A 13,959-nucleotide genomic window follows, 5' to 3' on the forward strand; every position below is an offset into this window, starting at 1 on the left:
TGTGTCCACCTGTTTACCACAGTGAAAGAGAGACCTCTCCCCTCCCCCCTCACCTCCCGCTGCTCTCTGAAGGGCAGAGCAATGTAGTTCAGGTAAAATGACATTTACAAAAACTGAAAAGAAGTTTAACAGCTCTGCAGCATTTCTTGAACTATTGTGTATGGACTTCTAACATAATGTTCTTCACTACATAGCACTGCTGGTAGACAAAGTGAGAGCCATAAACCCCTCACAAAACACAGTAATATCCTGTCCTATCTTCCTGGGGTGTGTTTATACAGTAATGCTGCCCCCTGTCTGATATTGATGATTGATCTTCCACTTAAACTAATAGAGCTGGTATGTGCAGTAGATCACTGAGGAACAGCTCTGCTCTCCCTGTACCACCTGCTACCATGTAAAAGTTTGCAAATTTTCAGATAAATTCATGTCCATTACAGACTTCTTCTATAAAATCCTCTGGTGATTAATGCACCACTGATATGTTGTATATCTCCGTCTTGTTCCTGTACAGGTGAATGCCCCGTCACTGATGAGGCCGGGGTCAGTTGAACAGTACAAGAGAGCATTTGCCCGTCAACGAGCTCGTGACCTTGCGCAGCACGCCGATGCACTTCTGTCCAAGGACAAGGAGATTGCTGCCCTGCAGCAGGAGTGCAGAGAGCTGGAGGCACGGCTGGGCACCACTAAGGTATTTATAACACAATTCCTCAGCAACTTTACTCAGCCCAGATTGAACTGTGGTTATTAATTTGGACTTTTTTTTAAACAGATCACTTCACTCTTCCAAGTTTTTGTCCTAGTGTTCCAGCTAACCCTACTCATCCTCTACAAAGGCTAACAATGCCACAAGGTTGCTCTCTGCTGGACAACATGGGTACTGCTCATCCTAACTCCCTCCTAAGCCCGTATTACAAAGGCTGCGTCACTGCTGATGTCTAGATGACAGTGCAGGAATAGGCTGCCTTTATAAGTGCCTGTTTTTAATTACTGTTCCAGTGACTTAAGAGCTCATTCTCCTGAATGTGAACATCTGTTGAATTTATTAATGAAGGGTTTTACAGGCTGAGCTGTGCATCGATCTAATGAGAATGTCTAGGGATCCCATGCTCAACCTAAACACATTTTCACCATGTGATAACAAGGTTCAGTTTAAATTGAATTTTTTTTTGTTTGTTTTTAGTTATACGGTCCCTCTGACTGTGCTTTTATTAAACGTACCTTCATATGTTTTGCAGTCAACTCTAAATTGCAAGTGAAATAGGTTTGGATACACATGATTACAGCTGTTATTGATGAGATGATCATTTTTAGAATCAGTTTGGTACTTAGGATGCGGTTTGAAAAATGTAATAACTGAAACGTAAATAATTCAAATGCCAATGTGCTGAATTGATTAAGACATTGTCTTTGATGTGTATGTGTCTGCATAGGGTTCCCCTTTTCCATCTGGCAGAGTGGAATTTGAGAAGCTTCTCAGGGAGTCTCAGAGGGAGGTGCTGCGGCTCCAGAGGCAGCTGTCGGTCACATCATCCAGACAGCAGCACAACCACAGTCCTGATCCAGGTGGCCCAGAGAAGCATGAGGAAACCGAGGAGGAGCAGGAGGGGGAAGAGAAGGTAAAGTCACCCCACTCATATCATGTACACAGCACAACTCTACACTGACCCCTGTTGGTCTTAAGCAGCTTTAATAAAAGCAAGTGAGCCTCTTCTATGCACTCCTAAACTGACAACATCAAAGCACCTGTCATTTTGTGCTTTTTAGACATGAGATCAAAGTAGCAATGAAAAATGGAAGGAAAATTCCCTCCTCTGATCAGAGGAAAAACCAAAATGATGCATACAGCTTAAGTCACTGCACAGGTTCAAAAAATGTAACGGTAAACTTTTACTTGGGGTTAACTATGTGATCAGGGCAAACAAACACAAACCAGATTATGTCTTTACACCTAGAAAGGTTGATGGTGTCGATACCACAGTATAGTGGGGATTATACGTTGTTTGGAAATATAAAATGTAGCCTGAAAACCTTGTGTATGTTTATGTTGGAATGGATGCGGTTTTGCAGTGTTATATAATGGCTTGTCGTTGGACCCGATACTAATCTGCCACAAGCCATAATGAGATGATTCCCTGTCTTGAACTCGGGCCTGATCAAAGATACCAAAGTCTCACACTCTGATCCTCTCTGCATTTAATGCTGATCTCTTCATATTTGATTCTTAGAAGCAGTTCTTATCTTCTTCACTGTAGAAGTGATGCTCAGATATGTCTACCGCTGGCCAAAAAATTAAAAAATGCACATATTTCATGCATATATGAATAAATTACATAATGCAGGATGGACATTATTTGTAATTGTAAAATTTAGTCAGCCGCATTATTTAACATCTGTAACAGAGGGGAAAATGTAATTCCTGTGATGTTGTTTTGAAAGGAACATTTTATAGGTATAATTTCTGTGTATTAATATCAGTTTAAAGCATGCATTCTATATATGGATTTGTGTGTGTGTGTGTGTGTGTGTGTGTAAAATTCTGTTCTGCCTGTGAAATAGAGTAAATTCTCTGCTTGTGAAGCTCAAATGAGAATGCCGATTGTGGTAATCTCTCGTTTGTGGGACGCACACACGCACTCACAGTGGCACGCGCACACCCAGAAAGGGGCCATGTTGTGTGAATTCTAATCCCCTCTAACAACAGAATGGTACAGTCCAGTAATCCGCTCTCTGTTGCTGTGGCAGCGGTGAGAGGGTTTTGGGTGGTAGGTAAGACTCCAGCCGCACTAAAGACTTTTCTATCTCGCCCTGCTCTGGATAACTAGCAGGCCAAGGGAAGCCTTGACGTCGCCACAGATCACACGAAAGGGGTAGGTCATCTTCTGAGTTTTGTAGTCTTTGTGTGTAAGTGTCAGTGGTCCATCGTAGTTCTCCTTGGCTAACCTCATATGTATCCGCCTGGATGTGAGACTGAAGCCTTGCAGGACTCAAACTTGAGACTTATTGCTGAAAATGAATCAGTGTCATGACGAATCGGGAGTGTGAGAGAATTGGCTCAAGGCAGCGGGTGTTGCATTTGTGTTCGATGTAAAAATGAAAAGCTTTTCCTGACAGATTATTAGTATGTTACATACCCTGTGTTGGTATTACAATATGACTCGCAGCTAAGGGGATTTTTCTTTTAGGTCTCATAGCTGTTGTTTTTCAATATTAATTTCAGTAAATCTTGCGATAAATTCCACCCTTGTCTGTGATGGACTGCTACTTTCTTAGAAAATTAGAAAGACAGGACATGCATGAGGCCTAGTCAAGGGCAGCCTGTCAGGAACCCAGTTTTATAACAGTCACATTTTGGAGCTTCCAGATGTAGAATTTAGACAGACCGACTTAGTGACAGGGTGGTAGAGTGTTTGATTGGTGGACATCGATATGCTCTGTATTAAAAAGAAAATCAACGGCCAGGCCAATCCATTAAGGTGCTTTTAAAAGAAGTGATCCAGTTACCCGTTTCAGTAGTCTGCAGGGATTACACCAATGTGCTTATGGCATTCAGGGCCTGCTGAATGGGATCTGACCCTGCTTTAGTACGCATGGGCCCAGGGTGTACTTGATCCTTTAGAATACATGGACCACATCAGTGTCAAGTGTACACAATGGCACCTTATAGTGTGAAGCATTGTGCAAGTAGAGGTGAGTTTATAAGCAAAGACTTCTGACAAAAGCACACACAGCTGTTGTGTCCTGAACATTTATCAGCTCATGAGAACAGACTTGGCAGCATCCTCTATCAGGCCATATATTGAAAATGAATGATATGAGTGTTTTTATGCTTCCAGCGTTTTCATTTCTTCTTTATTATTTACAATATACATTCCTTTAATATTCATTGCAAGTCTTGTATGCTTGCACCATGACTGCCTTTATTTTTAGATCAGAGCCACACCCCTTATGCTCCAGCAGTTTAGTCCAAGTAAAGTATTCATCACTAGGACTGAGAGACCAAGCATACCAATATCATGTAAAGAACCTTTTACATCTTAAAAAGAAGAAGTTCATTTCACACATTCTCACACATGCACATTTGTGAAAATCACAAGAGCAGAGATGAGACAGGAAGGGGATGTGAATTATGCTTTCTCAGATCTCAGATTTCTCTCATTTTAACCAGCACTTAGTGTTCTCTGCTGTTACATTATCTTCCCTCTGCTACAAGCCAATCAAGTCAACAAATATACCAAAATAATATGCTTCCATCAGCTATAGTCTGTAAAATCAGTAAAGGAAGGGAATATAGGAAGTGAGCAGAGCTTGTAATGACGCTCAAATCATTCCTCAACTTTCCAGTGTTTTTACATATTATACACTTAAGTAAATTATAATAATTGTACACTTTACTAAACAGGTACACCTCATTAAAATACATATATTATACATATACATATAATATACATACCTCTGAGCATCATAATAATCATAACCACACGTTGAATACATGTACAAGTTGTGTTCAGGTTTTAAAAGTGCTCCAGTGGCCACAGGAATAACATGTATTTGTATACCAAATGTGTTTGAATGCCTTGAGCTCATCACTGTGCAGAAATGGCATTTACAGTGTACAGTAAGTTGTCTAAATACATACTGAATCACTTTTTATTTTGAATTGTTGACAGTTGGGTAATTTGCAGTAATATCTTTAAATTTGACACTATTCCTTTCCAGAAAACACAGCATGACACGTACTGATTGTTCTATATTGTTAAATAAAAGACCAACATTGAGAAACGTATCAAAAAATGAATTCACAGTTTAAAGGACAGGATCACAAGTCTATCTAAATACACTACTCACATGCCCGTATGTGCATTGAAACAGTTTTTGGTTGAAGTTGTTCCTGTTCCATACAAAGAAGAAATCCCCTCCAAACACATTTCCATTGTAAGAGATGGGGGACAAACTCTGCAGTCCTTGTTCTGTATCAAAATGCATCTTAAAGTTCAGTTGAAGCCAATATTAGACTTCAGCAGTCTGAAATCAAGTAGGTAACCACAGTTTAATACAGAATTTCCTCTTTTTGTTTCCTCGGACATTATTTTCTTGCTGATTTTGGGGTGGAGGGACAGTAACACAAAGAGGAAATATTTTACTAGACTATAACTTAAGTGGGTACCTACTTGATTTGTAACTACAAACTATATTTTGGGATGTCAGCCTAATGAGACCATTTCACAGCAGGAACCAACTGATTATAAGAACATATTGTACAAATGTAAACAAAACCTTATTTTCACTTTCTATATTCAATCCTTAAACCACCTTCCCTGACATGTCAATGCATAAGCAAACGTGAAATCATACATGGATAATGATTTTGAACTAATGTTAGTAGGGCCAAGTCATACACAAAATTCTTGGTAAGATATAGGATGACTCTGTTAAACTTATAGCCAATTCCTGATTTGTTGTTTATAGGAATAAAAATGTCAGCTGTTGAGGCCAGTTGGTCCTTTAGGGACACTAAAGAAATATTTACACATCAGATTCAACAAGTTAACATTTCTTCTGATCAAAATCATATGAAAAAATATGAAATATCTAAACCCAAAAACATACATTTATGCAGACAACTTCTGTTACTACTAAGAGATAAAATGAGGCCAATCTGTCCGTATTCTGTAGTGCTAAGTGGTTAGAGGAATGCTGCATGTCCTCATACTGTCAGTGTAAAAAAAAAAAAAAAGACAGTTATTGTTTTTGTACCACCTCAACCCTATATTATAATTTTGCCACCGTATGTCAGACATGCATAATGTAAAATATAATATACAATATAAATATTTTTGCTCTAAAATGTAAGCTATTTATGTAAGCTTAGTCATTGGCCCAGACCAAGGCACTGGCAAAAAGAGCTGGAGTTGGTCCCTGGGTGCTGCACTGCGGCTGCTCACTGCTCCTAGTGTATAGGCTGGGTCAAATACAGAGGACTAATTTCATTTCAACGTATGTGAGTGCTGAGAAATGCTGCACAACTTTATTACCCACTTCTTTAGCAAACACTTTGGACAACAACCCTAACACATCCTCCCTCAACTCCACCCTGCTGTTTCCCACATCCATAGCTCTCACCCCTCACTGTTACCTTTTATTCTGTCGTTGTTCTTAATTTTTCTATTCAATTTCTCTGTTTTCTGTTTATTCATTTATTTTTTTTCTGGCCTCTTATTTGACTATTCAGAATGTAAACTCTGTTTTTACTTAACTGCAGGAACGTGTAAACATTTTGGGGTTTTTTTATGTCGTGCACATCTGTTTTATTTTCACACAAGGAAAAAAAATGTAAGCACATACAATTTTATTGCATTTAGCTTCAAACTCTGCACTGTGACCCAGTGAAATGACTAGTTTTGTTAAGTTGGTGTGTTGGCACATAAACCTTTTGAAATGATTCATAATAGCCTAAGCCCTGGTCTAATGCTCTCTGTGACAGTCCCTTTATTCCTCACAGCATTGTATAAATGAGACATTATGTAATATTCCCCCTCTGTGCCCATTCGTCTAAACGATGTCAGAATTATATCACACGTCGCCTGAACCCTGATTATGTTTGCTTTGAACTCCTCATTGTGAGCTCTCACATTCCCTTTACAAAAAAGACTGCTCTTTTAGAGGATTTGACCTGTAGACTAATAGTGATGTATGTCATACTGATTATATGTTATCACTGTGTAGTTACATGAAAATATCTATCTAAGGTAAACACCATGACTGTTTTTACTAAGTAGGGATGTTTGATAAGGTATGAAAAGTTAAGAGTTAAAGAGTTGCAAAAGCAGTGGAATAATGATTAAAAAGGGTGGGTTTGTTCACGTTGCATAGGGATCTTACCTTGACCAACACAGCTAATATGTCACTCCCACCTTGGTGCACGGCTGCCGGATTGTAGCGCAAACAAGTGCTACAAGCTAATCAAGAGTCACAAGTAGACTGATTGGTTTAACCATGACTGACCAACGGTGGGATTTTTGCCTGGACGCTGGGATCATCTGGCACTTCTAATGAATGTGACAGGATCTTTAATACCCCCTCAAAAGGAATCAGGGACAAAAAAACAGCAAAGCATTTATTTAAAGCCCTCATTCCTGTGCACTGTTTTTGTACAAGGGCCAATGGAATTAGTGCCTCCTGCCGGCCTTTCGTCACCACTACTAACACCATCTGGTCTTCTTTCCAAAAGATAAACCTGGGAGAGCCTTGCTTAACTTCACAGACATTTCAGTGATTTGGTGCTGACCATCACACTGGGTTATCAGCCCCATACTGAGGTCTTCTGTATCTGCCAAGGTTCAAGCTGTGTGAAAGGAAGAAAAGCCTACTGCATTAAGCACCTGCACATTTAACAGACAAACAAACAGATCAGTATGGTGCCAGAAATCTTTTCACATGGCTAGTAGTAACACGTACGATGAAATTGAATGAGGCTTGGAAATAGATATCTTGATGTATATAGTGTTAAATTATACCAATGAGAATCAGCTGCTTCATAAAATGAAAGGTTGTCCTCCATAGAAGCCATTCTGTCCGTCTGTTATTGCCAGGTCACAGTTTGGTGGTTTCTTAGAATAGCGATGACTGTGCACATCAAGGTTTCTTCTTTTTTCCATTCAAGTCAGAAATCCTCTCATATTTCAGTTTCAGCCTCTTCAGTATATCTTTTTTTCAACAGGACAGATGAAATGTTTTTAGGTTGAATTGTGTGTCAGTTTTCAGCTGTGCCACAGTAATTGTATGGACAATTTCTTTGTATTGTATCTAATATGTTTTCCCTTCACGTTATATGAATAGAGAAATGTTAATTTCTTTATTGACTCTTTCATGACAATTCCATAATACTAAACACTGAACATAATTAGTATATGTTTATAAAATATTAAACATGCATTGCAGGTCATTGCTGTAAGATCATAGTGAGAAATCATTTGTTTTCTATATTTCTTTCCCAAATGAGTTTTTTCCATTAAAACCCTAGAAATTACAAGCTAATGAAAACTTTGACAGCATGGACCAGAAGGAACAAATTATACTAATTGTTTTGGGTTTTTTTTCTCACAATCCAGTTTTTTTGGTGGATTTTGACTTGTTTAACTGTATCCCTACAGAGAAATTGTTGGTCCAGTATATGAATGTCTCCATGCAGTAACTGACAGTCCCAAGAGAATTCCTTTCTTTAAGCGGTGTGGAAACTGCATTTTAAGTCTTAAGTGATATGTCTTTTCAGGACTAACAATGTAAAGGAAAGGAGAGTGTAAAGAAGAGATCCCCTTTGCAGCACGTGGCCGAGCGCCTTTGATCCTGTTATTGGGTCATGGCCTTGGCTGCACTAGCACAGTTTTACTCTGAGCATAAGTAGGTTTGCTCTAAAATTAGATGCTGATTCCCGACTCTTAACCCTTAACCAATCTCAGCCTGTCCCCCACCCACCTGGATCTCAGTTAGACGGATCATACGAATTTTAGAAAGATTGTAAAACAGTAATTGGTAAAGAAAAATAGCCCACTGTGAAACATTCAAACCACTACACACAGCCTAATTAGAAAGGACGGCGACCTGCTAATGTGTTCTAGTCATGTCACAGGCTAGAGGGATTCCCCCTGGATTATTCATTGATTGTAGTTAGACCACTGGGAAGGAGGCTTGCCGCTAATCCCTCGCTCACAGTGGGGGATGTAATGTTAAGTGTTACTGTACAGTATACCAATAATATATTTGCTCCCTTCTCCGTCGCTGGTCATGTTTACCAGATAAGAACGGTTTTATTGCAGCGTCTTGGAAAATAGCTATTCAAGAATACCTCTGTAAATGTAAGATGACTAACTTATTCATTCTCCCTGCCCCTGCCAGGTTGTAGGAGAGACCCCGTGTGTGGCATTAGATGAAGCTCCATCCAGGTGTGAGAAGACTCCCGGAGAGGAGGAGGAGTCGGGGCTGCGAGTGACGCCCCCACCGGGCCTCAGCCCGACCCCCTCCCATCAGGAGGAACACACAGAGGAGCAGCACCTACATTTTCTGGTGAGTATGTCTAGTTTTATACTGAGCTGATACTTCATAATAACCCTGTCATGCAGGGCAGTATTCAGACAAAGAGCATGCAGCGTTTGAATTACAGTATGAGATCCAGTGTAATATTGCTGCTTTCTTGAGGACACAATTGCTCATGAAAGCAGTTTCATAAAATCTCTATTAATATAATCATATAAAATGTACCAATTAGAGTGTGTTGCTTGTTGTTGCTGAAATTAGAGGGTTAGCAATGCAGAGGATCACTAAATGTCACTGACATGGCTTTCATATCAATCTTTTCCTCCAAACAGTCACTCATGAGAGTCCTACGCACCTCTTAGCCGCAGTAACTGCATATTATGCATAATTGTGGGGCTCAAGCTTTTCCATCTACTTTGCATTTTCATGTGAAACTGGAGCTTGAATTCAGTGATGTGACTGTGCTGACTGCCACCGAGGGGAAAAAAAAACTATGGTCAGATTTGTTATGTAATGCTGGGATTATTTTGATCTTGTCCCTTGGAAACAGAAGAGTAACACATTGGCCTTGCTGATTGTACAAGTGGGAGCATATTCCCACTTAGCTCTGTATTGACTTTCTTGTTAGGATGGGCATTTTAGACAATAATTGATGTTTTGTTTGTTGTTAGAGCATTCATATTGAACGTCATGGCAGATAAAATAAAAACAACTTACCGTCTCCTCACCCTTCATTGAGCCATGCACATGCCATTATTGTGTCTTCATGACTGTGATCTGTATCCATCGAGGTCATATCTGAGCTACCACTACTGTTCTCACGGATGTGTCAGCAGCATTTTGAAAAGTTTGTTCTGCATTTTTCTTTTAGTTGAGAATGTTAGAATTAACATGCGGATGTGTCACTGTGTTTTCTAACAAGTGCTGTTCTGCTTTTTAAATTTTGATCTCCAAGATGCATCTACATGATTTGCTCAAATGCATCATTTTTGTATGCTTCAGCACACTGACTTCTCTAAAGAGTGACAAAGTTATGACGAAATGAGCAAGTATATCATTTAAATCAGAAGGAGATGTGCTTTGCATCATTACATCTGAAACTGAAGTGTGCACAGTCTGGCTGCAGAGGGAGTAATTTAATTCATTTGAATTGAATTTTTTACTTTCCAAAATCCATTGTAGAGCTGATTGAACGATTAGTTGATTAATCAATTAGTTGTCAGCTATTAAATTAATCGCCAACTGTTTTGATAATTGATTAATCATTGAATTTTTTAAGCAAAATTTTCCAAATTCTCTGATTCCAGCGTGTCTAATGTGAATATTTTCTGGGTTTCTTTTAATATTCTAAAATGGCAAACTGAATATCTTTGGATTGGTGACTGTCTGGACAAAACAAGACATTTGAGGATGTCGTTTTGGGTTTTGGGTGATGGACATGTTTCACCATTTTATAGACCAAACAACTAATCAATTATTTGAGAAAATAATTGACAGATTAATCCATGATGAAAGTAATCATTAGTTGCAGCCCTAATCCAGTGCATAGTTAAGGCATAAAAAACAAGATTGGGGAAGTGTAGAGAAGAAACGCAGTGCCACAATTAGCAAAAAGAAGCTTCTGGTGACTGTGTGTATCAGAGGAGACACATGTAAATCTACACCCTCTTCAGGCCAACTGACAGTACAGAGTTAGCACATGAGGAACTAAACAATCAAACCCATTAGCTTGGGCACACAACAAATGAACAGCTCAGTTAGCTTCACAGTCATGAGTCGACTACACAACAGAGCATACTGGCTTGATGCGCATTATTCAGGCCTGCAATGCTGTGACGATACACACAATCAAGCAAATCAGACCACAGATTGCATTTTAATTATCTTTATCGTCTTGCTGTGTCAGCGCTGGTGAGAGTACAGCGTCTCTTCCAGTCCGCCACTGGTATTCTGCAATTAGCTTGTCTGTTCTGTGGCTTCCCCCCCACACAGTCACAGTGGTAGTGCTTGATTGAGGTCCTGTGGCCATGCTGAAATAAGCTGATTTCTCCTATACTGGTCCTGCATGTAAGCTGCATTTAGAATAATTAAAGGATGCTAAGCTTTGTAATACCTCGCTGCATTGTGTCAGAGGTCAGCATGGAACTAAAGCCAATGTTTTCTGCATTGCAAATTGTAGATTAAACAGTTTATCCTTTGTCAGCAAATAAATTATTATTACATTACATATTGTTTTTCATGGATTTACTCTTACACAGTATATCTGTGTTTGTTCTGGTCAAAATCATGTAAAGAACTTGTATTTTCAGAGCTATATCAGATTACAAGAAGAAGATTCAGTGTAATTATCTTTGCTTTGTTATCATTGTCGGTTCAGGAAAGTGAGCTGAGCAAGAAGAGAAAAGAATGTGAAAACCTCGAGCATGAAGTAAAGAAGCGACAGAAGAGATGTCTGGATTTGGTAAGCAATCTTCTTGCTCCAGTATTTCCTTCTCATATGCTCCTTGGCAGCCCTCCAGTCTGGTTTAAGCATTGCCATAGTGGACATAATGATGACTTGGGAGACATGGATTTCCTCGGCTTTATCTGAACGTTGTCTTGTGGTTTCGTAACAGGAGAGCCAGCTTGAGGATGAGCGAGGCAAAAATGAGCAACTAAAGGAGGAGGCAGATCTCCTCAGGAGGAAGGCACAGCTGCTCGACCAGGTCAGTGTCTCCCTTTCCTGTCGAGCTCCTTCCTTTTCCGTCTATTTTACTCACCAACCTAGGTTAAGCAACACAAATGGTTTGGCAAAAAAAAATAAACCCATTATTTTCCTTTAAACTGATCCCGTCAGTTAACCTGCTTGTCTGTGTTGTTTCTCAGACTCGGGCTGAGAATGAGGAGCTGAGGGAAGATCTCTCTGAAGTGACCGCTCAACACAATTCAGTTCTCGAGGAGAACCAGAGACTCCGTGCCAAACTGGAGAACCTAGAGCAGGTCCTAAAGGTACTGCTGGAGTCAGATATTCTGTGGATTATTTTCAATTTCACTCCTTACAATACTACTTGAAAAGATTCTGACATTTTTCCTCTTTGACCAGCATATGCGAGAGGTCGCCGAGCGAAGGCAGCAGCTGGAATTGGAACATGAGCAGGCACTGGCTATCCTTAAGTTCAAACAGGATGAAATCAAACGATTACAGCGGGTAAGACCCACAGTCTCCTGTACACTCTTCATGTTTGACAGCTTAAATCAAACCCTCATGGCCCCCATGTTGCTTTCAGCCTAATTATGAGAAATGGGGGGTTTTGTCCAGCAGGAGGCAACCTTTGGGCACCAATAAAGCATCACATGTTGTCAAGGCAATTCAAACAGAGCTCACTGTGCTGTGAATTAGAATTTTTATGAGCAAACAACCAATGTTAACACTGATTTTGATGTCTTTTTAATCATCAGGCTCAGTTATTCGCCAAGAGGGAACATGAAGGAGTGGTTCAGATGCTGGAGGTGAGTTGGTATTGCACCATTGTGCAAAAAGAAAGGCAAATAAAAGATTTTTATACCATGCAGTGCTTTTGTTACCATACAATGAAGCCCTGAGTTGCTTTCAAGCGTTTAGGATGACTTGCAGTACCAAAACACACACCAAGCATTAAAGAAGATGAATATTTAATTCTCGCCTTGTTATTGGTTGACAAAAGATGGCATGGATATACAATGGAATGGGCTCTTTATCTAAACACCTGGCATTTTTGTAACACTCTTGGGCCTGGAGACGTAACCGTTTGAACAGATGGCTTCTCCGCCGCCGTGTGACGTTTACGCTTGCTCTCGGTGTGAGTGTTACACATTGTGAATTCAAAATGAATCCAGACAGCCGATGACAGTTGAAGTGCCTATCTGTCTGATTGGCTGATTTTGAATGACGACATTAGATCAAAAAGACTTCAGACTTCATCTTCCACAATTGATGACTGTGTGTGTGCCTACTGTCTGTGTTCCATTTTCCACACTTTTGCTTTTTTTTTTTTTTTTTATGAGAATTTGTTCCTAAATGAATTGTGTATTTTATTTTAGGAGTTGACTCAGCTTGTGTTGCGGAGGGAGCTGGTAGAGTATAGTTGCTCCTGTTTTTAAAAAATGCTCATTTCCTTCCTCTTGCTTAGTTTCTCTCGCTTTCTGCCTCTATTTAAATTTAAAGCATCACAGGAGAAAGTCTCTTTCCCTTATGAGAGAGCCTGAGCTTTGTTGCTAAGTCAACACACTGTTTTTCCCCAATCTGATAAAAACACTTTTTTTCAAAGGTTATAAGGAATATGTGTGTTCATTTAAAAGGCAGGTGTTGACTGCCGAGGGCCAAGAGACATTCTGGTGATGCTTGCTCCTGACAGGATTTTATTGCCGACCTGGACTCAGGCTGCTGTGTTTCTACTTTATTCATATGTTTACTAAATGTTTCACAAGCATGTGTTTACTTTTGTGTACATCTTTTTCCTTTGTGTTATTTTTTGTGCTAACCAGAGTACACTGGACTGCATGCAGGTACTGTTAACCTTTAGCCTGCTTGATCCCCTGGACCAAATTTTTAATCTCTCTGTCACAAAAGCCCCTGTGCTGTAGGTAGAACCACCAAACCCCAGTTACTTTTATTTAAATTCTTCAGTTTGAGGACATTGACAGAACAGCCTGGCTTGTATGTCATTTGTGTTTCGTGTATAGAAATTTAGAGGCAGGAGTATTTCCCCTTCAGTTATTACTGTAAAACCATCTTGCATAAATGCTTCATGTGGCCACAGAGGCCCATTTTAAATGCGGATGCCATTTTTTTTTAGGTTATAGAAGTGTGTGTAAATCAGGTCGTTCACATTTTCCCAGCTGCACTGAGCACAGTTATCATGCTTATCTTGCTGGCTAGTTACTTGATCTCATTATACTGAGATTTCC

General features: G+C 39.7%; 1 protein-coding gene across 6 annotated transcripts in view; it reads left to right on the top strand.

Annotated features, from left to right (window-relative positions):
* LOC122995011 (RIMS-binding protein 2) overlaps positions 1-13,959 on the top strand; it is a 62,269-nt gene that overhangs the window by 26,418 nt on the left and 21,892 nt on the right. For 5 of the 6 annotated variants that reach the window (XM_044369917.1, XM_044369918.1, XM_044369912.1 and 2 more), the window contains exons 5-13: positions 515-691; positions 1,434-1,619; positions 8,896-9,063; positions 11,411-11,494; positions 11,649-11,738; positions 11,899-12,021; positions 12,116-12,220; positions 12,472-12,522; positions 13,093-13,125. In XM_044369917.1, the coding sequence (XP_044225852.1) occupies positions 515-691; positions 1,434-1,619; positions 8,896-9,063; positions 11,411-11,494; positions 11,649-11,738; positions 11,899-12,021; positions 12,116-12,220; positions 12,472-12,522; positions 13,093-13,125 (1,017 nt within the window). The remainder of the gene's footprint in view (positions 1-514; positions 692-1,433; positions 1,620-8,895; positions 9,064-11,410; positions 11,495-11,648; positions 11,739-11,898; positions 12,022-12,115; positions 12,221-12,471; positions 12,523-13,092; positions 13,126-13,959) is intronic. The other variant, XM_044369913.1, reaches the window with a different exon arrangement.

This window comes from Thunnus albacares, chromosome 13 (genome assembly GCF_914725855.1).
Source record: "Thunnus albacares chromosome 13, fThuAlb1.1, whole genome shotgun sequence".
Taxonomy (NCBI): Eukaryota; Metazoa; Chordata; class Actinopteri; order Scombriformes; family Scombridae; genus Thunnus; species Thunnus albacares.